The sequence below is a fragment of the Papio anubis genome, chromosome 14, assembly GCF_008728515.1.
Source record: "Papio anubis isolate 15944 chromosome 14, Panubis1.0, whole genome shotgun sequence".
Lineage (NCBI taxonomy): Eukaryota > Metazoa > Chordata > Mammalia > Primates > Cercopithecidae > Papio > Papio anubis.
Window position 1 is genome coordinate 27279656 of NC_044989.1, and position 25743 is coordinate 27305398.

A 25743-nucleotide genomic window follows, 5' to 3' on the forward strand; every position below is an offset into this window, starting at 1 on the left:
GTCTCGAACTCCTGGCCTCAAGCGATCCTCTTATCTTGACCTCCCAAAGTGCTGGGATTATAGGTGTGAGCCACTGTGCCCAGCCCATTACTTAATTAATTTATGTATTTATATATTTTTGAGACGAACTTTCTCTCCGTTACCCATGCTGGAGTGCTGTAGAGCAATCTTGGCTCACTGCAACCTCTGCCTCCCGAGTTCAAGTGATTCTCCCACCTCAGCTTCCCAAGTAGCTGGGATTATAGGCGCGTGCCACCACGCCCAGCTAATTTTTGTATTTTTAGTAGAGATGGGGTTTCACCATGTTGGCCAAGCTGGTCTCGAACTCCCGATCTCAGGTGATCTGCCCACCTCGGCCTCCCAAAGTGCTGGGATTACAGGCGTGAGCCACTGTACCCAGCCCCATTGTTATCCTTTTAAAACTGAAGGCATTCCCCCATAGCTAGAGCTTTTATGAGCATCTGTCCAGCTGGTTCCTCTTTCATTTTTTTGGTTTAATTTTTTTTTTTTTTTTCTGATTACATTTCCAAGGTTTCCTACCCTGTGGTTTATTTTTTTTTTTTAGAGTCATTTGTTAAGATGTAATTTACATATGATAATGTTTACCATTTTAGTGCATAATTAGTAAGAATTTTGACACATGTATATAGTCATGTAACCACTATCACACTCAACACATAGACTAGTCAGGGTTCCTTAGCTCACACCTGTAATCCCAGCACTTTGGGTAGCTGAGGTGGGCGGATTGCCTGAGCCCAGGAGTTTGAGACCAGGTTGGGCTACATAGTGAGACCCTGTCTCTACAAAAAGTGAAAAAATAAGCCAGGCATGGTGGTGTACACCTGTAGTCCCAAGTACTTGGGAAACTGAGGTAGGATGATCACTTGAGCCCAGAAGGTTGAGGCTGCAGAGCTGTGATTATACCACTGCATGCCAGCCTGGGTAACAGAGTGAGACCTTGTCTCAAAACAAACAAAAAAAAGATGTTTTATAATTCTGTCACCTCCTGAAATTGACTTGTGTTCCTTTAGTCAGCCTTTTCCTCCAGCTGCAGCCCCTGGCAACCACTGATCTATTTTCTGATCCTATAGTTTTACCCTTTTCAGAATGTCCTGTAAATTGAATCATACAGCCTGTAGCCTTTGAGTCTAACTTCTTTCATTTACCATAATCCATTTGCGATTCATCCATGTGTTGCATATATCACTAGTTTATTCCTTTTTTTTCCCTGACTAAGATTTCATTGTATGGATGTTTCAAGTTTGTTGTTTATCTACTTACCGGTTGAAGAACATTTGGTTGTTTCTAGTTTTTGACAATTATGAATAAAGCTGCTATAAACATTCACAGAGGGTTTTGGGCTGGGCACAGTGACTCATGCCTGTAATCCTAGCACTTTGGGAGGCTGATGCAGGTGGATTGCTTGAGCTCAGGAGTTCGAGACCAGCTGGGCAACATGGTGAAACCCCATCTCTATAGAAAATACAAACATTAGCTGGGTGCGGGTGGCACACGCCTGTAGTCCCAGCTATTTGGGAGATTAAGGTGGGAGGATGCCTTGAGCCCAGGAGGCGAAGGTTGCAGTGAGCTGAGATGGTGCCACTGCACTCCAACCTGGGTGACAGAGCAAGAACCTGACTCAAAAACAAAAAACAAAAGGATTGTTGTGTTTTGTTTTGTTTTTTTTGAAACAGGGTCTTGCTTTTTTGCCCAGGCTGGAGCCACCTTGGCTCACTGCTACCTCTGCCTCCTGGGCTCAAGCTATCCTCCCACCTCAGCCTCCCAAGTAGCTGGGATTACAGGCGAGTGCCACCACGCCCAGCCAATTTTTGTATTTATAGTAGAGATGGGTGTTCGCCATGTTGGCCAGGCTGATCTTGAACTCCTGGGCTCAAGTGATCCACCTGCCTCGGCCTCCCAGAGTGCTGGGATTACAGGCGTGAACCACTGCACCTGGCAAAAAAGGTTTTTATGTGAAAATAAATTTTAATTTCCCTTGGGTAAATACTTAGGAATGAGATTTCTGGGTCATATGATTAATGTATATTTAACTCATAAGAAACTGCTGCATTGTTTCCCAAAGTGGCTGTGCCATTTTGCATTCCCACCGACGAAGTATGAGAACTCCAGTTGCTTTGCATCCTTGTCTACATTTATTATTGTCAATTTTATTTTTTGATCCATTCTAATAGGTATGTAGTAGTACTTTACTGTGGTTTAAATTTTCATTTCCCTAATGACTAACAATGCTTAATGTTGTTGACCATCTTTTTTTTTTTTTTTTGAGACGGAGTCTCGCTCTGTAGCCCAGGCTGGAGTGCAGTGGCCGGATCTCAGCTCACTGCAAGCTCCGCCTCCCGGGTTCACGCCATTCTCCGGCCTCAGCCTCCCGAGTAGCTGGGACTACAGGCGCCCGCCACCTCGCCCGGCTATTTTTTGTATTTCTTAGTAGAGACGGGGTTTCACCGTGTTAGCCAGGATGGTCTCGATCTCCTGACCTCGTGATCCGCCCATCTCGGCCTCCCAAAGTGCTGGGATTACAGGCTTGAGCCACCGCGCCCGGCCTGTTGACCATCTTTGCATGTGCTTACTGGTGATTTGTATGTCTTTAATGAAGTGTCTGTTCAAATTCTTTGTTCATTTTTGGGGGGAGGATTTTTGTTGTCTTATTAAGTTTGGGATATATTCTGGGTTTTTTATCATTCCGGATACAAGTTCTTTATCTTTTTTTTAACATTGTCTTTTGAAGAATAGAGTTTTAAATTTTGATATAGTTCAATTTATATATTTTTTCATTTATGGAAAATGCTTTTGTCGTATCTAAGAAATCTTTGCTTAACTCAATGTATAATTTTCTTTCCTTTTTTTTTCTTGGATAGAGCCTTGCTCTGTTGCCCAGGCTGGAGTGCAGTGGTGTGATCTCAGCTCACTGGAACCTCCGCCTCCCGGGCTCAAGTGATTCTCCTGCCTCAGCCTCCTGAGTAGCTGTGATTACAGGTGCCCATGAGCGCACCTGGCTAATTTTTGTATTTTTAGTAGAGATGGGGTTTCACCATGTTGGCCAGGCTGGTCTCAAACTCCTGACCTCAGGTGATCCGCCTGCCTCGGCCTCCCAAAGTTCTGGGATTATAGGTGTGAGCCACTGTGCCTGGCCCTCAGTGTATAATTTTCTGTTGCTACTGTGAATCACCACAAACTGAATGGCTTAAAGCAACACAAATTTATTATCTCACCGTTCTTTAGGTCAGAAATCCAGTTACAGGATGCCTCAGCTCGTTCCTTCGCTTAGAGTCTCACCAGGCTGGAATCAGTGTCGGTAGGGCTGTTGTTTTTTAGAGGCTCTAGTGGGAGAATATGTTTCCAGACTCATTCAGATTGTTCAAGAATTCGGTTCCGTGCAGTTGCAGGAGCTCCTTTCCTTATTTGCTGTGGGCTAAGAGTTCTTAGTTTCCAAAGGCCACCTGCATTCCCTGGCTCATGGCTGTCTTCAAGTCAGAGACAGCAGGTTGGATGTCTCTCATGCTTTGAATCTCTCCTGCCTCTTCTGCTGGATCTCTCTTACTTAAAGTCAACTGTAGACTTTCATCACATCTGCAAAATACCTTCACATCAACACACTTAGATTTATGTTTGATTGACTAACTGATGACTGTATCCCAGCCAACTTGGCACATCAAAAAACCATCATACACAGGATCACACACATTTTCTCCCTTGCTCTCTTCTAGAAATTTTATAGTTTTATGTTTTACATTTAGGGCTATGGTCCATTTTGAGTTAATTTGTATATATAGTGTGAGGGATGGGTTAAGATTTGTTTCTTTGCATACGAATGTGTCTTTTAACTACTAAGAAGCCTTTTTTTTTTGAGACAGAGTTTCATTGTCACCCAGGCTGGAGTACAATGGCGCCATCTTGGCTCACTGCAGCCTCCACCTCCGTAGTTCAAGCGATTCTTCTGCCTCAGCCTGCCGAGTAGCTGGGACTACAGGCGCATGCCACCACGTCCAGCTAATTTTTATATTTTTAGTAGAGACAGGGTTTTACCATATTAGCCAGGCTGGTCTCGAACTCCTGACCTCAGATGATCCACTCGCCTTGGTCTCCCAAAGTGCTGGGATTACAGGCGTGAGCCACCACGCCTGGCCCCAAGAAGCTTTTTTTTTTTACTAGTAAAATATACATTAATATGGTGGAACTTGATGCTAGTGGTTAGCAATCTCTACTACATAACTCTTTTGATATTTAGAGCAGGAAGCTCAGCCTTTAATCACTGGCTGTGATAGATGCCACTTCTCAGGCCTATGTTTTGCTGTGTTTCGTTCTTGCAGATATCCTTCTTTCCAGAGTCAGGACAGCCAGAGTGCTTAAAGGAGATGAACTTAGAGTCAAAGAGTGGGGGCCGAGTTCAGAGACGTTCTGCCAAGATAGCTGTATACCACCTGCAGGAGCTGGCCTCTGCTGAACTGGCCAAGGAATGGCCCAAGAGGAAGGTGCTTCAGGACCTGGTACCTGATGATCGAAAGGTAAGGCAGAAGCATGTATCAATTTGGGAACCATTATGTCTAACGTTGTGCCTACTGTACACAGAGAAGTAAATGCACTTGAATGAGTACGTGACAGGCAGTATTTTGTTGTTTATCCTTGGAGATAGAGTACATCTGATCTAGCTTCGGTATTTGGATTCAGTTAGGTTCTACAGCGACAGTCTGTTTCGTAAATTCCTTAAAGAGCCCTCTTAATTCTGGACTACTTCCAGAGGGAACCTGAATTCCCAGATTAGATTTTTGTTTAATGTGTTTTTGTTTTGCTAGTTCATATGTAGTAGTTTATATTTAGTTGAGATAAGTGATTTCAGTTTGTTTTGTAGTAACAGAACTCCTCTCCCCCGCTTTTTTCAAAATAAAATCCTATGCAAAACACCAGTATATAAAATAACTTAAAAACAGATTTGCTCTGAGTAGCTGTGAGTAGTGAGCCCAAAGCGTTGTCTACTTGGCCTTCTTCTTCTTGATCCTTTTATTGTTCCCCTACACGGCCCCAAGCATACTTCTGAGGGGTGCAGAACCTGTTTGGAAGCCCTTGGATCTATTAGAATCTATTAGAATAGATCACAGAAGAAGGGGCATTATTTAGCCAAAAGGAGACAAGGATATATGACTATGGGATTGTCTTGGGAGCAGGTCGAAGGGATACGTAATAAGGAGTAAGAGAGGAGCAAAGGGCTCTTATTCTCCAGGGTATCAAGAAGTTCACATTTGGCATAGGGCTCTGACCTATGTGAGAGGAATGTTATGTCTTACAAGAAAGTAAGGCTGGGCGCAGTGGCTCAAGGCTGAAATTCCAGTACTTTGGGAGGCTGAGGTGGGTGGATCATGAGGTCAGGAGATTGAGACCATCCTGGCCAACATGGTGAAACCCCATCTCTACTAAAAATACAAAAATTAGCCAGGTGTGGTGGTGGGCACCTGTAGTTGCAGCTACTCAGGAGGCTGAGGCAGGAGAATCGCTTGAACCCGGGAGGTGGAGGTTGCAGTGAGCTGAGATTGCACCACTGCACTCCAGCCTGGGCGGCAGAGTGAAACTTTGTCTCCAAAAAAAAAAGGAAAAGAAAGGAAAGTAAGGTCACACCCTAGTTTTCTAACACTTATGTCTTTTTTTGGTCTAAAAATCAGTCCAGGGTGGTAGGTGTGCACTCCTGGTGGATGCTCCTGGTGTTCAAGGAATTGGATTGTATTTTTGAATATTAGAGTATACTTTCTTGTTTTGGACTTATTTCTACTTTTTTTTTTTTTTTTTTTTCCTGCTACAGGCTAAAGTACATGGCTATCTAAATCCAATTTAAATGTGGGTTTTGCACAGGGATAGTTATCTCATGATATTACAGTCAGGTTTCACTGTGCATAGGATATCATAAGGAAATTTAAATATTTGCTAACTGGCCGGGCGCAGTGGCTCACGCCTGTAAAGTAATCCCAGCACTTTGGGAGGCCGAGGTGGGCGAATCACGAGGTCAGGAGTTCGAGACCAGCCTCGTCAACATGATGAAACCCCATCTCTACTAAAAATGTTTTAAAAATTAGTGGCTGGGCCTACAGTGGCTCACACCTGTAATCCCAGCACTTTAGGAGGCCGTGGCAGGCTGATCACCTTAGGTCAGCAGTTCGAGACCAGCCTGGCTAACATGACAAAACCCCTTCTCTACTAAAAATACAAAAATTAGCTGGACATGGAGGCGGGCGCCCGTAATCCCAGCTACTTGGGAGGCTGAGGCAGGAGAATCACTTGAACCTGGGAAGCAGAGATTGCAGTGAGCCGAGATCATGCCATTGCACTCCAGCTTGGGCGACAAGAGCAGAAATCTGTCTCAAAAAAAAAAATTAGCCAGGTGGGACACACCTGTAGTCCCAGCTGTAGTCTCAGGTACTGGGGAGGCTGAGGCAGGAGAATAGTTTGAACCTGGGAGGCAGAGGTTGCAGTGAGCCAAGATCATGCCACTGCAATCTAGCCTGGGCCACAGAGCAAGACTTCATCTCAAAAAATAAAATAAAAATAAAAATAAAAATAAAATAAATAAAATAAAATAAATAAATTTGTTGCCAAGCGCAGTGGCTCATGCCTGTAATCGCAGCACTTTGGGAGTCCAAGGCAGGCGGATCACGAGGTCAGGAGATCAAGACCATCCTGGCTACCACGGTGAAACCCCATCTCTACTAAAAATACAAAAAATTAGCTGGGCATGGTGGTGCTTGCCTGTACTCGCAGCTACTCGGGAGGCTGAGGCAGGAGATTCACTTGAACCTGGGAGGCAGAGGTTGCAGTGAGCCGAGATTGTGCTTCACTTCAGCCTGGGTGACAGAGTGAGACTCCATCTCAAAAAATAAATAGATAAATAAATAAATATTTGTTAACTCATTGATAAAGTTGAGTATTCTCATCCAGCAGATGCTTTCCTAAAATCATCAAATAGGTTATATATATATATATATATATATATATTTTTTTTTTTTTTTTTTTTTTTTGAGACAGCGTCTTGCTCTGTCACCCAGGCTGAAGTGCAATGGCTCGATCTTGGCTTACTGCATCCTCCGCCTCCCAGGTTCAAGCGATTCTCGTGCCTCAGCCTCCCAAGTAGCTGGGATTACGGGCATGTACAACCACGCCCAGCTAATTTTTGCAGAGATGGGTTTTACCATGTTGCCCAGACTGGTCTCAAACTCCTGAGCTCAGGCAATCTGCCCGCCTCGGCCTCCTGAAGCGCTAGGATTACAGGCGTGAGCCACTGTGCATGGCCTGGTTTATATTTTTGACAGCGTATAGGTAAAAGGCATTATTCTTTCTTAAATATAAAAATTTTATCTTTTTGAGTAGATAACATATTCTTCAAATGGTTAAAAAACTCGAAATGATGCTAAACATTGAATTAGCCCACTCCCACTACGTCCTTGTTCTGTCCTGTCCCCATGGTTAACCATTTTTATCAGCTTTTTGTGCATCTTTCCACTGTTTCTTGATGTATATATAAGCAATGTATATTCTTTTTAAAAAACTTCTAACTTTGAAATAATTTTAGACTAGTTAGCAGAGTTTCCAAATGCTCTTCACCTAGCTTCTCCTAATGCCTTACATAACCATACCTTAGGATATTATCAGGATACCACATTTTATTTCATTTCTATGTCTCCTTAGTCTCTTCCAATCTGTTATAGTTCCCCTGGCTTTGTCTTTTATGTCTTTGATGCTGTTGAAGAGAACTGGCTGGTTATTTTTTAGAATGTTCCCCAATATGGATTTGCATGATATTTTCTCAAGATTAGGTTGAGAGTTCTATGTGTGTTTGACAAGAATACCACTGAAGCAATGTTGGCCCTTCTCCATGTATCATATCAAAAGGTATATGATGTTGATTTGTCTCTTACTGATGATGATAACTTTGATCAGTTGCTTATGGTGTGTTTTCTAAGTATCTCAATGGCAAAACTACAATCTTCCCATTTGTAATTAGTGAATATTTTGTGGGGAGATGGAATATGCACATATCCTGTTTCTTATACTGTTGCCTACTTAGATTAGCATCCATTGACGATATTTGCCAGTGACAGGTTTTTTTTTTTTTTTTTTGGTTTTTTTTTTTGAGACGGAGTCTTACTTTGTCATCCAGGCTGGAACGCAGTGGCGTGGTCTCGGCCCATTGCAACCTCCGCCTCCCGGGTTCAAGTGATTCTTCTACATCAACTTCCCGAGTAGCTGGGACTACAGGTGCGCACCACCACACCTGGCTAATTTTTGTAGTTATAGTAGAGACGGGGTTTCACCATATTGGCCAGGCTGATCTCGAAATCCTGACCTTGTGATCCACCCCCCCTCGGCCTCCCAGAGTGCTGGGATTACAGGCATGAACCACTGCGCCTGGCCACCTGCAACAGTTATGCCTGTGATGTTTACATAATGGTTTTCAGTTTCCATGATTTTTTCTATAATTATTGATTAGAACTCTACTGTGAAAAGATCTGTTGTTTTTCTCTATTTATTTGTGTAAGTAAAGACTCAATGATATTTATTTTATTCCATGGGTTATAATCCAGTGCCATTATTATTTATTTTGCTGCTTAACATGTCCCAGATTTGGCAGTTGAGAGCTCTTTCAAGTGGGCTCCTATGTCTTTTTGACATCCCCTATCTTTTTTTGAGAACATTTTTTACTTTATGACATGATAAGACAGGCCGTAGGCTTATCTTCCATTTTTCCGGCCCCAGCCCTGGAATCAACTATTTCTCTAAGGAATCCTGGTTCCTTTTATTAAAGAATATGTTTAGAAGTCCTTGTTCTAAAATATATTTTAGTCCTTGTTCTACTGGAGTGTCATTGTTTCTGTGCCTTCTTGGTAGATAAGAGTTAGGATATAAATGCATGTATAGTCATACATGCACACGTACACATCCATATTTATTTTTATGGCTATCTGTATGTATATTAAAAGCCATGAGACCTTCATTTCCAATCCAACACCACAAGTTTCCTTCTAGTCTTCCTTTTTCCTTATTTGTAACTTCTTTCTCCAGCAGTGAGAAACCTGGTTCTCATTATCCACAGTATATTTACTTATTTGCTCAATTCTAGTAGTACATAAAATAGTTTCAGAATTACCAACTCATTCCCCTGTAAAAAACAAATTTTCTGTATTTATATATACTTCTTTTCATCTTGAGCCTTACAGTATATAGTGAAAATAGTATTTTCCAAAGTTACTGAGGTTGGTTTTTTCTTTCCTGTCCCCATCATTGTGTCACTTATTTGTAATAGATTCATGTGTTATTCTTATTAAGTTTTGGGTTTCCCCTGCATCCTATTTAATGTAACTAGTCATTTATTTTGGGAGTATATGAAACCACCATGGTTCTAAATCAGACATATTCAAAGAGATATGTTCTGAGTCACTACTCCTCATCCCAACTATTCCATTCCCATTCCCCTTTTCTTTCTACTGTGTTCCCATCTACCTCCAAAGATAACCAAACTCATTCATTTTTAGTTTATCCTTCCTGTATTTTTATGTGATGGATCATCAGATACATGTATATTTTCTTATATTCCCTTCTTTCTTACTACAGATAATTGTTTTGGTACTCTGCTTTGTTTCACTTAATAGTATAGTTGTGGCCGGATGTGGTGGCTCATGCCTGTAATCCCAGCACTTTGGGAGGCCCAGGCAGGCAGATCACGAGGTCAAGAGATTGAGACCATCCTGGCCAACATGGTGAAACCCTGTCTCTACTAAAAATACAAAAATTAGCTGGGCATGGTGGCGCACGCCTGTAGTCCTAGCTACTTGGAAGACTGAAACAGGAGAATCGCTTGAACCTAGAAGGCGGAGGTTGCAGTGAGCCAAGATAGCAACACTAGACTCCAGCCCGGGCAACAGAGCGAGACTCCATCTCAAAAAAAAAAAAAATAAAACAGACAAACATATATATATACACACACACACACACACACACACACACACAATTGTCCCTCAGTATATATTGGACATTGGTTCCAGGACCTCTGTGAATACCCAAATTTGTGCATGCTTAAGTTCCACAGTCAGCCCTGCCAAACCTGTGTATTTCATATAAGTGGTCTTCTATGTAGATGGGTTTTGTGTATTGAAAATACAGTATTTTTGGTCTTTGGTTGCAAAAATCCACATATAAGACCTGCACAGTTCAAACCCATGTTGTTCAAGGGTCAACTGTTTATCCTGGAAATTACTCCACATGTGTTTATAGAAATCATCCTCATCTTTTTTTATAGCTGGATAGTACTTCATTTCCATAAATATGATAGTTTATTACTATCATATTTATGATACATTTATAACTGTATTTATATAAACTATGTACTATGGAGCTGTAAAAAAGATTTTAGATAGGCCCATTTACACTAGCTTCAGAGGAGACTAAATGCTTATAAATAAAGCCACCTCTGTACTCTATGAAAGTACTGTGTACTCTATTCTTTCAAAGATTTACCAGAGGTTCTTTGGGCTACCTTCCTTACTTCCTCCATTACCTTTATGGGCTTTGGGTATGTTTTTTTTGTCGCAGAGAAATCAGCTTCTTTTCAGACACTTCCATTGTCAAAGCAGGAAGATTGTTTACTCACCAGAAATACAACTATTTACCCATGGTGGACTTTGCAAGAATTGTCTGTGCAGGTTGCTCTCTCCTCTCTGGAAACTCTAGTTGTAGTTGTAAGGAGAGATCAACTCAAGTCAAAGCCTGTAAAAAGAAGTGCTAGAAATAATTCTACTTTTGAAGTATAAGCAAATATTATATATTCTGTTCCCTGATTTCTCTCATATCCCTGTTTCATCTTGAACCTTAATTTTTTTGTTTTAGAATTTTAAAAATACCAAAATTAGCATGTTATAATTGAAGAAAAATTAGAAATGCAGATAGGTAGGAAAAAGTATTAAAATGATTCAAAATTCTACCAGAGATGTAGTCCCAGCTACTCGGGAGGCTGAGGCAGGAGAATGGCGTGAACCCAGGAGGCGGAGCTTGCAGTGAGCCGAGATCGCGCCATTGCACTCCAGCCTGGGCGACAGAGCGAGACTCTGTCTCAAAAAAAAAAAAAAATTCTACCAGAGAATACCACTGTTACTATTTTGATTTATACACTTCTAACCTTTTACTCATCTACATTTACGATGAGTATACGAATGCAAATTTGTATCCCTCTCTCTCTTTTTTTTTTTGAGACGGAGTCTCGCTCTGTGGCCCAGGCTGGAGTGCAGTGGCCGGATCTCAGCTCACTGCAAGCTCCGCCTCCCGGGTTTACGCCATTCTCCTGCCTCAGCCTCCCGAGTAGCTGGGACTACAGGCGCCTGCCACCTCGCCCGGCTAGTTTTTTGTATTTTTCAGTAGAGACGGGGTTTCACCGTGTTAGCCAGGATGGTCTCGATCTCCTGACCTTGTGATCCGCCCGTCTCGGCCTCCCAAAGAGCTGGGATTACAGGCTTGAGCCACCGCGCCCGGCCCGTATCCCTCTCTCTCTTTTAACATTTTTTAAATTTATTTTTTTCTTTCCTAATCATTAGAACCTATGAATCGTTCTTTTTTAACACATATTTTAATTCTGTGTAGTACTCTGTAGCTTTTTTTTCTTTTTAAACTGTAGGTGAAATATATCTGAGTCTCTTGTCCTCTGTTAAAAATCAAACTTTTCTAAGACAAACAATAGACCAGTATACTTACCAGTTTCAGGTACTTTACAGGGTCTTATATCTTACAGTTTTTTTGTATTCAAAAGTATAGATTTCAGAATTATATAACCTAAAGAGTTGGGTGTGAAACTTTTGGGATATTTTGGTTGGGAGTTGGATTTATCTAATGTTTCTGGTTGTCTTGTCTTGTAGTTAAAATATACTCGCCCAGGGCTGCCAACCTTCAGCCAGGAAGTACTACATAAATGGAAGACAGATATCAAGAAATATCATCGTATTCAGTGTCCTAACCAGGTGGTTCTTTCTCATTCATTTATTCAGTAAATGTTTATCAAGCATGCTTCTGTTATTTATTCCTTCATGACAAAACACCTGAGCCTCAGTGGCTTAAAACAGTTATTTTATTTGTTCACAATTCTGTAGAGCAGTAATTCTGTAAAGGCTCAGCAGGGCAGTTCTCCGGCGGTATGTAGCATCAGCTGGAATCACTCATGAGAGTGCGTTCAGCTGGAAACTCAGTGAGACTGGAATGTTCAAGATGGTTTCTGTGCAGCTGCATTTATCTGGGAGCTTGGCTGTCCATATGGCCTCTTTCTCTAGCAGAGTAGTTGGGCTACCAGCAGGGTACACGGTGACTGACTTTTCAGAGAATATTTTGAGAACATGAAAGCAGGGCTGCACATCTCTTAAAATCTAGCTTCAGAATTTGCCAGCATCACTTCCATGGTGTTTTATTGATCAAAGGAATCATGGGACTAACCCAGATTCACAGGAAGGGTAACTAGACTCCACTTCTTGATGGCAAGAGTGGAAGATAATTTGCAGCCATCTTTATTTTTACGATTCTAAAAATATTTTTATTTTCTAGAGTCAAGATGAGGGAGAGAGCCATCTTTAAACCATCACAGCTATAGTAGATTCAGTACTTTGCAGAGGAGTAAATATAAAAGAAGAGGGAACACATTTGCACTAAATAAAGCAGATTTTAAAAAAAACTAACTATATAATTTTCCATGTTTCTCTTAAGTGTCAGAGAAGGTACCAAGGGAAGGAAATGGCTTAATCTTTCCTAAAAAACTTGTTCACCTTCTGTTTCTTTTCTTTTTACCTTTCCTTGGCTTTTCTTCTTGCTTTTGTGGCTTGCACGTATATTCTTTTTTCGTTTAGTTTGTGGCACAGATTATTGGTTTTCTTCCTTCAAATGTGGAGTTGGTCAGCGTAAATGGCTAGATTGTTCAGAGAAGGGAGCTATTTGGCATAGTCTTCACACTATTTCTTCTCTTTTTCAGGGCTGTGAGGCTGTCTACAGTAGTGTATCTGGCCTTAAAGCTCACCTGGGCTCTTGTACATTGGTTTGTAACTTTTTAAACTTAATATCTTAACATGTCCTCTAAAATAGTCTGACATGGAAGAGAATTCAGTTTAGGTGAACAGCTAGTTGTCCTGTTTACCATTATCTTCAGAGGCTGCTTTAGTTTTTTATGTCTCAAAGATTATTGGTCTGGTATTGGGTGGGATGCCAGGGCATGTCCAAGGCTTAGAAAAGATCACCATAGTCACAAAGTCATTATCAAGTTAAAGGAATTCAGAGAAAAATATATTTGTTCTGAGTTCCTACCCTGAGTTCCTATCCCTGAATTCTAAGAGATTCAGCTCCTTGCATTTGAGCGTCTCCTACACTGGGCCTGCCCTGTTTGGGTGGGCCTGAAACACTGTAGAATCACCTTATATGTGCTTATCTGGATTGGTAAAGATCCTCTATACCCATCTGAACCATACTGGCCTCTGGGGATGGGAGGTGGGATAGGGTGTCAGGCTAACAGCGATTCACCTCACTGAATCTTTTCCATGTTGACCCAGGTGTCCTACAACCTACCAGCCATGGGAATTGCTGCCATTTTCCAATCTCCTCACACAAAATGAGCACCATGGAAACCTGAAGCTTCAGGAGGGGAGAGAAGTCTCAGTTCAAGGCAACAAGGGAGTTGTAGGCATCTAAACCAGATCTGTCCAGGAATGCTTAGGAGTTTGTCATCTTGATCCTAGTTTCTGAGTCCTTAAACTAGGTATTATGGATGGTACTCTTCTAATTCTGGATTTTGAAGGCACTTTTTGCAACAGTGGATCATAGTGGGAAGAATTGTACATTGGTGCCTCTGGTGAATTTTGGGCATTTGATCATTTTGGGGGAGGAACCAAGACAACCTGGAAGTGAAGTTAAAGCAACATAGGAAGCTAGAAAGATGTGGCATGTTACCTGAGAAAAAGTAGGAGACTTTCAGGTTGTGTTGAAGTAGGGTGGGTGATTGGAACAGAATTGCACTAGGATGGATTTATGTTGGTAATCATCCATCCAAGCTGGTTTGCCTAAATCTATTACTATATTTGATCTTTTTCCTTCTTAACCTTTGCTGAAATAGAATTCCCTCTTTTCATCTCTAACAGTCCCTACACATAACCCAGGTATGTGTTTCTAAATTTACCAATAATTCTTTTTGTTTCTCTCTTGGAAATAGGGAAACTTTGTGGCTGGAAAATACAAATGTCTTCTATGTCAGAAAGAATTTGTGTCAGAGAGTGGTGTCAAGTATCACATCAACTCTGTCCATGCTGAGGTGAGGTTTTTGTAATCCTGTGGACCTGATATGTAAGCCACAAGAGAGGTAGACTTTCTCCCTGTTGTTACAGATTAAGGCTCTCAAGGAAAGTAACTCTAAAGTGGTTACGAGAGACATTAGAGTTAAAATGTTCTCTAAACTTAGATATATAATTGTATTTTTCTGTGAAAGTATTTGAAGACACTCTGATGGGTGGGTGGGGTGGCTCATGCCTGTAATCTCAGCACTTTGGGAGGCCAAGGCAGGAGGATCACCTGAACCCAAGAGTTTTGAGGCAGCAGTGAGCTGATTGCGCCACTGCCCTCCAGCCTAGGCAACAGAGATCCTGACTCAAAAAAAAAATCACTGTGACTGTAAGCATCCTTGAACTCTTCTTCCTTTTTTTTTTTTTAGACAGAGTCTCGCTCTGTTGCCCAGTCTGGAGGGCTTATTACAACCTCCAGCTCTCGGGTTCAAGCAATACTCCCTGAGTAGTTGGGATTACAGGCATCTGCCACCACACCTGGCTAATTTTTGTATTTTCAGTAGAGACGGGGTTTTGCCATGTTGGCCAGGCTGGTCTTCAACTCCTGATCTCAGGTGATCCACTTGCCTCGGCCTCCCAAAGTGCTAGCATTACAGGTGTGAGCCACCGTGCCCAGCCTGAACTCTTCTAATTCCTTTAAATCCAATTAAGTTAAACATTTGGGAACCAGGTTGAATTTACATGTTCGAAATTCTTGTTTCACAGTGATCTCTATACATTCACGCCTTCTAGCATTCTGATGTCTTCCAGCAACCCATTTTTAATGCTGTTTAAAATACTGGATAAAACAACTATAAAGGACATTATTGAGACAGTTGGGGAAATTTGAATGCTGACTATATTAAATAATAGTATTGTGTCAGTGTTGACATTCCCAAAGGTGATAGTTGTAGTCATGCAGGAAAATGCCCTTAGGCAGATATATGCTGAAGTGTTTAGGGATGAAGTATTATGATGTCTGCAAGTAACTTGCACATCGTTCAACAAAAGAAAGAAGGAGGGAAGAAGGAAGAGAGGAAGGAAAGAGATTAACAATGGTAAATTTGATTGTTCATTGAACTGTTACAACTTTTCTGAAGGTTTGTAATTTTTCAAAATAAAAAAATTTAAAAATTGTATATTAAAATGCTTTAAAGTTCAGAAGGTCAAAGATTTTCTCTTGGGGAAGGTTTTTTAGTAATACAGGTGAACAGAGAAATTGTTTATGATATAATTACATACTCCTACTACAACAGCTTAGGAATACAATGTGCATTCTCTTTGGAATATCTTACTGCAGAAACTATTGCTGCCTGATGTGGAAAAATAAAGGGAACACCTTTATTTATTCTCTGCCCTCAAATTTGATAGTACTTAACAATGTGAGTCTTAATTACTTCCATAAAGTTTGGTTTCTGTTGCTTTACTGGCATAAGCTTTCAGAATCCCTGACCAAAATCTGAGATGTCTTCTGAAGGCAGTCATATCTTTTTAGTCATAATAGCATATCTTTTTTTGCTTCAGGGAGTATTTAAAAGGTAAATATCGGCGGGGCACTGTGGTTGACGCATGTAATCCCAGCACTTTGGGAGGCCGAGGCGGGCAGATCACCTGAGGTCAGGAGTTTGAGACCAGCCTGGCCATCATGGTGAAACCCCATCTCTACTAAAAAGTTAGCTGGCATGGTGGCAGGCACCTGTAATCCCAGCTACTTGGGAGGCTGAGGCAGAAGATTTGCTTGAACCCGGGAGACGGAGGTTGCAGTGAGCCGAGATTGCGCCACTGCACTCCAACCTGGGCGAAAGAGCAAGACTCTGTTCAAAAAAAAAAAGGTAATTATCTCCTGACAAAATCTGGCCTTTATATAGTTAACTGGTTTGTCCATTTTCTTCCTAAAAAGTTAAAACCAATGGAGTTGGAACCAACAGATTTCATTTGGTTTGGGGCATGCTCCCAGGCATTTGTTTATTGATTTATGCCTCTATTTATGAATTTTGTGGGTGGTAAAAACATCTTTACCCTGTTTCTTCCTCCCTCCATCACATTTTCTTACACTACTTTTTTTTTTTTTAACAGAAAATTTCAAACACACGAAAGTAGAGAAAGTAGCATAATGAACCCAGTGTGCTGTCAGCCATCCTCAGCAACCATCAGTGTATGGCCAATCTTGTGTCATTTATAACCTCACTTTTCTCCTCCCTTAAAGGCTTACTTTAAAGCAAATTCCACATATAATTTCACCTGTAAGTGCTTCTTTCAATATGTATCTGTAAGAGATGACTTTTGAAAACATATGACCACAAACATCATTATACCTTAAAAAGTTAAGAATTTTAATATTATCATATATCCAGTTGTTATTTAAATTTCCCTGATTATCTTATAATGTTTTTTCAGAGTTGATTTATTCAAATTGGGATCTAAAACAAAGTCCAAGTATTGCATTTGTTTGTTTTAATCTAGAGCAGTACTATCCAAAAAAAATGTACTGTGAGCCATGTATATAATTTAAAATTTTCTAGTAGCCACATTAAAAAAGTATTTTAAAAAGATGAAACTAATGTTAATAATTTATTAAGCCCAATATATCTAAAGTTATTTTTAACATGTAAATCAATAAATTATTGAGATATTTTACATTTTTTTCATACCAAGTCTTTGAAATTTGGTGTATATTTTACATGAAAGCATATCTTAATTTGTTTTACTTACATTTAAACACATCACTTACCACACGTGGCTAGTGGCTATCTCATTACATGGTGCAAGACTAAAAGCTTCCTCTTCCTTTTTACACATTTGCCATTTATTGAAGAAACCGGATCACTTGTCACATACATGTACCCACATTCTGGAATTTTGCTGATTGCACTCTATGGTAGTATTCCTCTATCCTGGCTATTTCCTCTTTTGCTTTTTGTTGTTGTTATTGTTTGTTTTTGACGTACAGGGACCACTGCAGTGGAGTCTTGCAGTGGGGCAGAGAGATTGGGCTCAACTCCCTATCCTGACTTTTCCTATGAATTGGTAGATTTAGAAGATTGAACAGATCACTTGATAAGATTGAAGTTCTTTGGTTTTTGGCAAAAATACTTTATAATTGGATTTCATGTCCCCTACCCCTTAATTTTTTAAACTGAGCCTCGAAAATGTTAAGTAATTTGCCCATGGTCATGTATCTAGAAACAGAGCTGGGATTTGCACCCAGGAGGTCTTGGCTGCAAAATTGATACTCTTAGTTACGATGCCATCATGGAATAAAAATCTCCTATGGCTCAGTGTGTTACGTCTCACGATGAGATTTATACTCAGGAGATATAAGAGTGGGATGATGCTAAGTAAACAGACTTTATAGATCATTTATTAAAGTCCCTAGAATTATGCCTTACAAAATATGTGCTTATAATAGCTGCTCTGTATTGGATTTCTCCATCTTAAAATATAGAATCCTGAGGTATGGTTCCATATCTGTTTCCTTCTTACTGTGTTCTGCCCTAATCATGCCTTTTTCCATTCTTCCTCCACCTTTATGTTCTTCACTATAGTTTCAACTGGATGACATTTCTATTTTGCCTCTCTAGGACTGGTTTGTTGTAAACCCAACAACAACCAAAAGCTTTGAAAAGCTGATGAAGATAAAGCAGCGGCAGCAAGAAGAAGAAAAGCGGAGGCAGCAGCACAGGAGCAGAAGGTCTCTAAGAAGGCGGCAGCAGCCTGGCATTGAGCTTCCTGAGACAGAGCTGAGTCTTAGAGTAGGGAAGGATCAGAGGAGAAATGAGGAACTGGTAGTGTCAGCCTCCTGTAAGGAACCAGAGCAGGAGCCAGTGCCAGCACAGTTCCAGAAAGTAAAGCCCCCAAAGACTAATCATAAACGAGGAAGGAAATAGGCAGTCAGTGTAAAAACGCTCCTAGGAAAGCAGATGTGATGCTGTTGTCACGGGGACCTGTGCTGGGAGGACTGAGTGAAGATTCTTTCAGCTGTTTGTATAAGGCTGTGACTTTCTCAGCTCCTTCCTCCTGTGTAAATTTCACTGTCTTCCCTTTTTACACTTTGATTCCCCCCTCCCCTTTTAGTAGGTTTTCCTGCTATTCCTCCTCAAGTCCTCTTGTTTTTTTCTTATCTTCCCAAAGAGCTCCCTCTCAAGGCCAACTATAGGCTCCTCTTGCCCTGTACAAAACTAAGAAACCTCTTTGGTTGTCCTTTCCTTCCTGGGGTATAGAATGTTCTTGGAAGCTCCATTGATTTAGTAGCTGCTCCATCATCTAGCTTGTGAAACCATTCCAGATTAATTTTTTAAAACCATAACTGATTTGTCATTTTGTATTTGTGATATAACAAGTCTAGAAGCTAGAACTGTTGTCATTCATATAATAAGCTTACTCTGTCTCCTTGGGAAACAAACTTTATGGAGGCTGTTTGTCCTCTCAATATGGTTTTAAGACTGAAAATAAGAAAATGCATTTAGGATGAAAAATCTAGAACTACCCTATGCTGTTTATACTGGGAAATGCTTTGTACCAAGTAGCAGTGACTAGACCCACAGACATGAAAAGCAGCCTTAGGAGTAACGTGACCCAAACATTAAAATGACAGGAAAGAGAAAGTAGAAGCAGCAATAAATATTGCCCCAACTTTCCTGGAGCCTGAGGCCTCATCCATAGCTATGATCACTTGCCTTCTGAAGCTTATTTTTGCTGCTTTGGTTTTAAGAATTGAGAAATATCACATTGCCCCTGATATTTTGACAGTCTCCTAGTGCTCCTGGTAGTGCCACTGAGGGAAAACCAAGGTGTGCATTCCTTCTCCCTGGACTTTACCTCACTTGTTAGTTTACACCCCACTGTTTTCACCCATCCCCTTAGCCAACCTCTGTCTTTTTGAATTTTCTGAGAATATTGTCCTGTCCTCTTTTATATATGGAGTTCTATCCTCTTTATATCCTGAGACTTTGACACCAGATGTAGATATTTATCTGGAGCTGGAAAGAAAAATTCTTTTTCTGTACCTCATGCCTACCTGGTAATGTTTAATGGGTTATTTCTCTTTGAGGGTGACTTTGTCTGGAACATTGGTTAGAGCAGCTTTGTTGTCGTGTTTCTGGATTCTCTTCCCCGTTTTGCGTAAATATTGGTCTTATATATTCTTGCCTATTTTGTGGCATATGCCACATAAAAAATGAACCCTGATACAGACAAGTACTACCTTTTCAAATTCTGAAAGGCTATTACCACTTTAACTCTCTGTGCTCCTCCAAATAGCTTTAAAATGTGGGCTTTTGTGAAGACCACTTTCAAACAAGGGAGCACCGAAACCTGAATTGGTTACTGCCAGAATAGGTAGTTTTGAAACAAGTTAAGGACATGGTATGTGCACTCTGCATTTTCATGGGCAGTGTGCATTTAAAGCCCTTTCAGTAGATGAGGGTTGTCAGGGAGGAGAAATGAAGAAGCTATGTTAATTTCTGGTGAGTAAGACCTGGGGAATGTTTGGCAATGACAAAAGAAATAAATGACTCTCAGAAAGATGTTTCCAGTGTTCTTTGACGCCGACCTGCCGCATGACTCCTTGACACTGTATGGGGGTAAGAAGATGACTAGAGATGGGGGTGAGTTTGAAATAAATTCCACATGCAGTTGTCTCAGTAGTTCTTTAGTTAACCTGAATTTTAACCTGAATTATGCTGGTTAAAATTTTATCTTTAATTTAACCTGAGTTATGCTGGTTAAAATGAGTAGTTTGAGATTAAAGTGGATTCGTATAGGAAACTTGCCTGGTCTCATCCAGGGACCCCTTGCAGGCATTCCTTTTCTTTTTCCTGACCAAGACCAGGGATCAGCAAGACTCAGTAAGACTATTCTAATTACAGTATTGAGTTTTAAAGTTTTTTTTAAAAAATTCATTAGACTAACATAAACTAAGTTTGACAGTATTATGAACTTTCATACATGGTTTGGAATGCAAATTGGTACAGTCACTTCAAAAGTGATTTGGCAATAGCTAGCAAAGTTGAAGATAGGTACCCGAAGACTTAACAGTTTATCTCCTGGGCATACACAGAGAAACTCCTCTTGTCCAGGCATACAAAGAGACACAAAAAAGAATGATTATTGCAGTACAGTTTACAAGAGAGAAATACTGAAAACATGTATCAGAGAACTACTTTCATCTCTGCAAGTTACGGGATTATAGAACAAATGACTAGACTGTATTTCCCAGTTATCCCCCATCCCTCCACTCTCTCTAGTGAAGGAGAGCCAGCTAACTCCTTTCCCATGGAATGTGAGTGGAGTGATGAATGCCACTTGCAGGTTAGAACTTTGAGTGGGTGTACCTCCAAGCTTTCTTTGCCCTTCTTCCAACTAAATGCAGGTGCTGATGGGGCCCTAGGAGATGGAAGAACACAAAATGGAAGGGATCTTGACTCCCTGAATCACCTCTTGAAGGAGAGCTACTTGCTTGCCAACCAGGAACATGTATCTGAGACTATTAAGTGAGCAAGAAATAAATGTCTGTTACTTGAGACATTATACATTCTTGGGTCTCTTGTCAGCCTGCTCTAATACACAATAATTATCCATTATCAGAATGGATAAATTGCGATATAGTCATACAGTAGAATACAAGCTACAAAATTGAGTAGGGTTTCTTGTATCATCATGAGTATGTCTCAATGTCTGGGGCCGGGCATGGTGGCTCACACCTGTCATCCTAACATTTTGGGAGGTTGAGGCTGGAGGATCGCTTGAGCTCAGGAGTTCTAGACTAACCTGGGCAATGTGGTGAAATCTCATCTCTACAAAAAATAAATTAGCTGGACATTGTGGTGTGCACCTATAGTCCCAGCTACTTGGGAGGCTAAGATGGGAGGACTGCTTGGGTCCAGGAGATCGAGATGCTGCCATGAGCTGTGATCATGCTACTGCACTCCAGCCTGTGTGACACAGTGACTGTCTCAAAAAATATTAAAAAAAAAAAAATTCTGCACATCTCCTTAAAAGAGAACATTTTAGAAATTTACTCTTGCTTCATCTTGATTCCTCTCTCTCTTCTCATAGCAAACCCATTAGCAAGTCCTGTCTACCACCAACTACATTTTGAATCTGTTCACTGTACTTCTGCCATTCCAATCTAAGCCATCATTACCTCTTGGCTAGACTACAGTATCTTCCTAATTGGTTTCCTTCCACTTTCTTCTGGCTTGGATACACTCCACCTAATAGCTGTAGTTTTTAACATTGTAAATCAGACGTCATTCACCTGCTAAAGGCCCTCGGTCTACGTCTCTGTGCTCATAACTCCTGCTAGCCTTAATAGCCTCATCTTCCTTTCCTCCACCCATGTTCTATGACCATTCCCCAACTATACTTTACACACACCTTTCTATCCTTGAACCTACCAAGCTTATTGCCATTTTAAGGCATTTGCATTCACTGTTGCCTCTGCCTAGAATAGTTTCTTCCCCAGTTTTTGCAGGGGCTTCATTTCAATTGTAAGCTTGATTTTAGCAATCATAGCAGGTCTTAAATTTCACCTCAGAGGTATTTTCCATCTAAATTCACTTTCTTAACCCTGTGTAATTTTCTAAATAGCAAAGCAGACAAAATGTAGATTGAAATCTTAGTTGGCCAACTTGCTGCTCACTTAGAGGTATGGATTTCAAGGTATGAAATCAGTTATCATTCAACTTTTAATGTCTTCAAGCCTTCGCTCTGGAAGGGACAGCCACAAGCAGTATACCATATCCATTATCTGGGATGATAAGAAGTAAAAATGAACTGAGATCAGGTGGAAGTTACCCACTCCTGAATCAGATAATCAGGACACCAGTGGCAGGAGGGGAATTAACAGAAGAACTAATATGCTTCCTACTTTGCAACTTTTTATCAGCCTTAGAAATATATTGTCTTAGGGTTTTTACATCCACAGAGAATAAGCCTTCAAGTTTGTCTTGGATACCATGCTTTCCTTGTTCCGTGTTTCTGTATTTTCAGCTCACGAATTGAGATTTAATTTAAAGCACCTGCATGCTAAAATCCTAATTTCTGCATTAAAACTAGTTTTTATTATTTGCACGTGTAAGACATTTAAGCGTGGTAATAGAGTGATGAAGCAGAAAATGTGTTACATTGGAACAGTAATAAAATCAGTGGATAAATGTTTTTATTTAATAACGTTTAATAAACTACATATTTAACAGAAAAGTTGTTAAAGCTAGAAGGTAAGGACATATTGAAGGAGAATCCTTTTTAAATCCAATTTTAAGGGAATTCACTTTACATGTAAATAAAGCTGAAAATTCAGGAAAATTATTTTGAAGTTTTTCATCACTAACAATTTCTGGGAAACAAAGTTGATCCTATTTTCCCATAGAGGACCCATATTAAAATGTGAGATTATATTCCTATACTGGGATTCAGCATTCAAATAACTAGTCCCAACTTCAATGTCACAGAACCCCCCCAAAATATATAACTATCCTAAAAATATATACTTTAAAATATATAGTTCTACTAAATGGGAATAAACATATGGCACGCGTTAATTACAAAAGATACTTCATGTACTAGAAAGTGCACCTGTAAGAAAATTAATAAATGACCTAAAACTAAAGCACTTAGGATAATAAACATCATTTTACTTCTATCTTTTAGAATGCTGCTAGGGAAATGGATGACACTTTTTAAAAAGTCCAAATATTTCAACTTTTTTTGGATACATTTTCCTGAAATAAGCGGAGGCATTCAATCACCTCCATGCTACATGTGTTTCTTCAAAGAAAACATTTTCAAATGTAAGAGCTGACCTAATAGATGTCTCCTTCATCTTCTCTTACCTTCTCAATTTACTTAAAGCTAAACTTGTAGGGGCTTCACATCAGATGAAAGGTCACTCTGCCTAGCACTTACTGGACTTGCTGTTATCAGAATGCTTTTTCGCTCATGAGAAAACTAGGAGCTACCTGGTCACTGGCACAAACTTACAAAAACCTTATAAAAACTGCTTTTGTCTGCTAAGTCGGTCAAAAGGAATGAGGATAAACTGATACTGGTTATTTACTGAGCAGAACGCTATTCAGTCTATTTGGAATGCTATCCTTAAAGGTACTTTTTCTCTATAAAGAAATCTAATTTAGTTAGATGAAATAAATCACAACTGTTTTCACTTCCTTGGGTTGGTTTCCTTTAGCTAGTTTGATGTATGGTAAATGGCTAGGTTAGGGTCATGTGTTAGGTTAACTAGAGGTTTGTGGAGTATCTTATTAACGAGAGTATTTAAAGAAAAAACTAGTTAAGGGAAGCTGGTTACCAAATATCTAGTAGGACTGTTGGATAAAACCATCTAATCTTCACTCTAACACTCATGATGGAGATGTTACAATAACAATCTGGAATCCAAAAGCCTTCCTAACCAGGTTAATGTAGCACTTAAGAGTACTTGCTCCAGTTATCTAATCAGTGTTATTTTAGGAGGAGTTACTTTGGATTAATCCTTGATTTGGTGCCTTGGGGAAGACTGGGTGTGGTCTTTGGAACATCCTGTCTATTTAGGCACTGATTATGACTTCCTTGCAATCTCTGCCTCCCCCGGATTAAGGACTCCAGATACCACTGTTCCTGCTGCAGCTGCTGCTTCCTGTTTTCTAAGTGGCTTTGAGTAGCCGTTAGTTTCTGGGCTTGCTCAATTAGCTGCAGTAATTCCTTCTTGAACTGCTGGTTCTCTCTTTTGAGGCCACAGGAGTATTCAAAAATAGACCGCTCTGCTGCCAACTTCAAGGCCCGGGCTTTCTTATTAAGCTCTCTTCTTTTTCTCTTTCCCAGTAGCCTCCTGTCTGGCTCGCTCAGTTGTTTCTCCAGTAATCTTTTCTCCTGGAGGAGCTGGGCCTGTACTTCACGTGTCTTTGCAGCTGTCTCAGCTTGGACTTTCTTTTTCTCCTCCTGTAATGTCTGTATTTCTTTCTCCTGCTTTTCCTTTAATATAGCAATGTCCCTCATTGCCTGCAACTTCCGCTTCAAACTGGATAGGATATTTTCCTTTTGCAAGAGCGCTGTTTTAAGCACTGAAATTTGTTCTGCATATCCGGAGGCTGATTCTTGTCTTCTTCGTTCAATCTCTCCACTTTGTTGTAAATAGCTGTTCCATACCTTCTCAGGTTGCTTTGTGTACTCTTCAGTTTTGTTAGTCAGGTATTCCAGAAAGAACCTGTTTTCAGCCTGGACAAGTAACTTTTCTTGGTATAGCTCCCTGTATTCCTCCAGTAGCTGTTCCCGCTGGATTTGAGCTTGTTTTATATGCTTGTTCAGAACCGTCATTTCCGCCACTATCTTTTCTTTAAGGATTGTCTCCACCTTTGTTAGCTTCTCTGGCTTGACAAAATTATTTATTAGCCTATGATACGGTGGAAGGAGCCTTCTGGGGCCCTCAGCAAACCTGAAAGAACAAATGAGACATTCCTCTCTCAGTTAATGAAACTTTAGGAAGTGCACAACTGTCCTTTATTTATATAGGAGAATATTTCTGAGCACCCAGAATGTTCCAGACATTATGCAAGGTGAGGGGAATCCAGCTAGTGGTAAAAGATGACGGATTTAGCTCATCATTTACAACGTGCGTTCACCACAACCCTGGGAGGTACTATCTCAGTTTTAAAAAGAGAAAACAGGTTCAGAGAGTTTAAGTGAATTGCCCCTGACTCACACCACTAGCAAGTGGCAGAGCCTGGGTATGAAAGCCAGATCTTATGACTTACTGAACACTGTTAGCAGCTACAAAGGGCCACAGAAACAGACTGGGTGGTTGCGAGTAGAAATGCTTTTCTAAGCTCTTTCATCATCTTTCCTGAGTTTCTGAGAGCCCTTCAGTGAGAAGGAAGCTCCCCTCCAGTACCTATTCGCACCTGGAATCCAAGCATTCATCCTGAAGGTCACGGCAACTGCGTAGTTCACCGAGGGTGATTACCAAGGAATGAGCGCTAGCATCAGGAACCTGCGCCTGCAAGTCGCGAAAACAACGTGCAAGTGCGGAAAACTCCCGTAGTTTATCCGTTCGGTGCTCAAAGGGTCTCGGTGCTACCCAGCAACCCTGGAGGCTGCACCCTGCTCCAGTCCTGGCTGGTCCAGCCCTGAACTGTTTAACCGCCTCGGCTACCGAATAAACCCGAGCAGCCGGTCCTCCAGTGGCTCCGCTCCCCGCTCTCTGCGGGCTCGAAATGAGAGGCATGCGCCTCGTTTTCTTGCTGTGTGAGTCCTGCCCTCGGGACCCCATCTCTTCTCGCCTTCCCCCTGGGGACAAAAGCCCTCCCCGGCTGCAGAGATCAGCGCCCTTTCCTAGCTCCCTTCAGCCTTCCTCTCGCTTGCTCAGCGCCCCCACTTCCTCGCCACTGTCACTAGTTGGCTCACCAGCCCTGCCCGA

The 25743-nt window shown here is 40.9% G+C and overlaps 2 protein-coding genes across 15 annotated transcripts in view; one reads left to right on the top strand and one right to left on the bottom strand.

The window, feature by feature from the left end:
- Positions 1-19858, top strand: part of ZNF512 (zinc finger protein 512) — a 39651-nt gene extending 19793 nt beyond the window's left edge. For 5 of the 13 annotated variants that reach the window (XM_003908437.4, XM_003908438.4, XM_009183895.3 and 2 more), the window contains 5 exons: positions 4332-4526; positions 11904-12005; positions 13001-13063; positions 14228-14326; positions 17915-19858. In XM_003908437.4, coding sequence (XP_003908486.1) covers positions 4332-4526; positions 11904-12005; positions 13001-13063; positions 14228-14326; positions 17915-18220 — 765 coding nt within the window. In that variant the 3' untranslated portion in view covers positions 18221-19858. Of the gene's footprint in view, positions 1-4331; positions 4527-11903; positions 12006-13000; positions 13064-13571; positions 14416-16409; positions 16866-17914 lie in introns of those variants that run through there. The other 8 variants (XR_001893953.3, XR_001893952.3, XR_002516864.2 and 5 more) reach the window with 8 other exon arrangements.
- Positions 19859-22472: 2614 nt separating this feature from the next.
- Positions 22473-25713, bottom strand: CCDC121 (coiled-coil domain containing 121). 2 transcript variants are annotated; one of them, XM_031655511.1, is made up of 2 exons: positions 25229-25713; positions 22473-24762 (listed from the first exon to the last, which is right to left on the bottom strand). In XM_031655511.1, the coding sequence occupies exons 1-2, from the start codon at positions 25594-25596 to the stop codon at positions 23808-23810; spliced, it is 1323 nt and encodes a 440-aa protein (XP_031511371.1). In that variant the 5' UTR covers positions 25597-25713; the 3' UTR covers positions 22473-23807. The 2 variants fall into 2 exon arrangements, with proteins under 2 accessions (XP_031511371.1, XP_031511372.1); XM_031655512.1 differs by having other exon boundaries at positions 25219-25340.
- Positions 25714-25743: the final 30 nt, after the last annotated feature.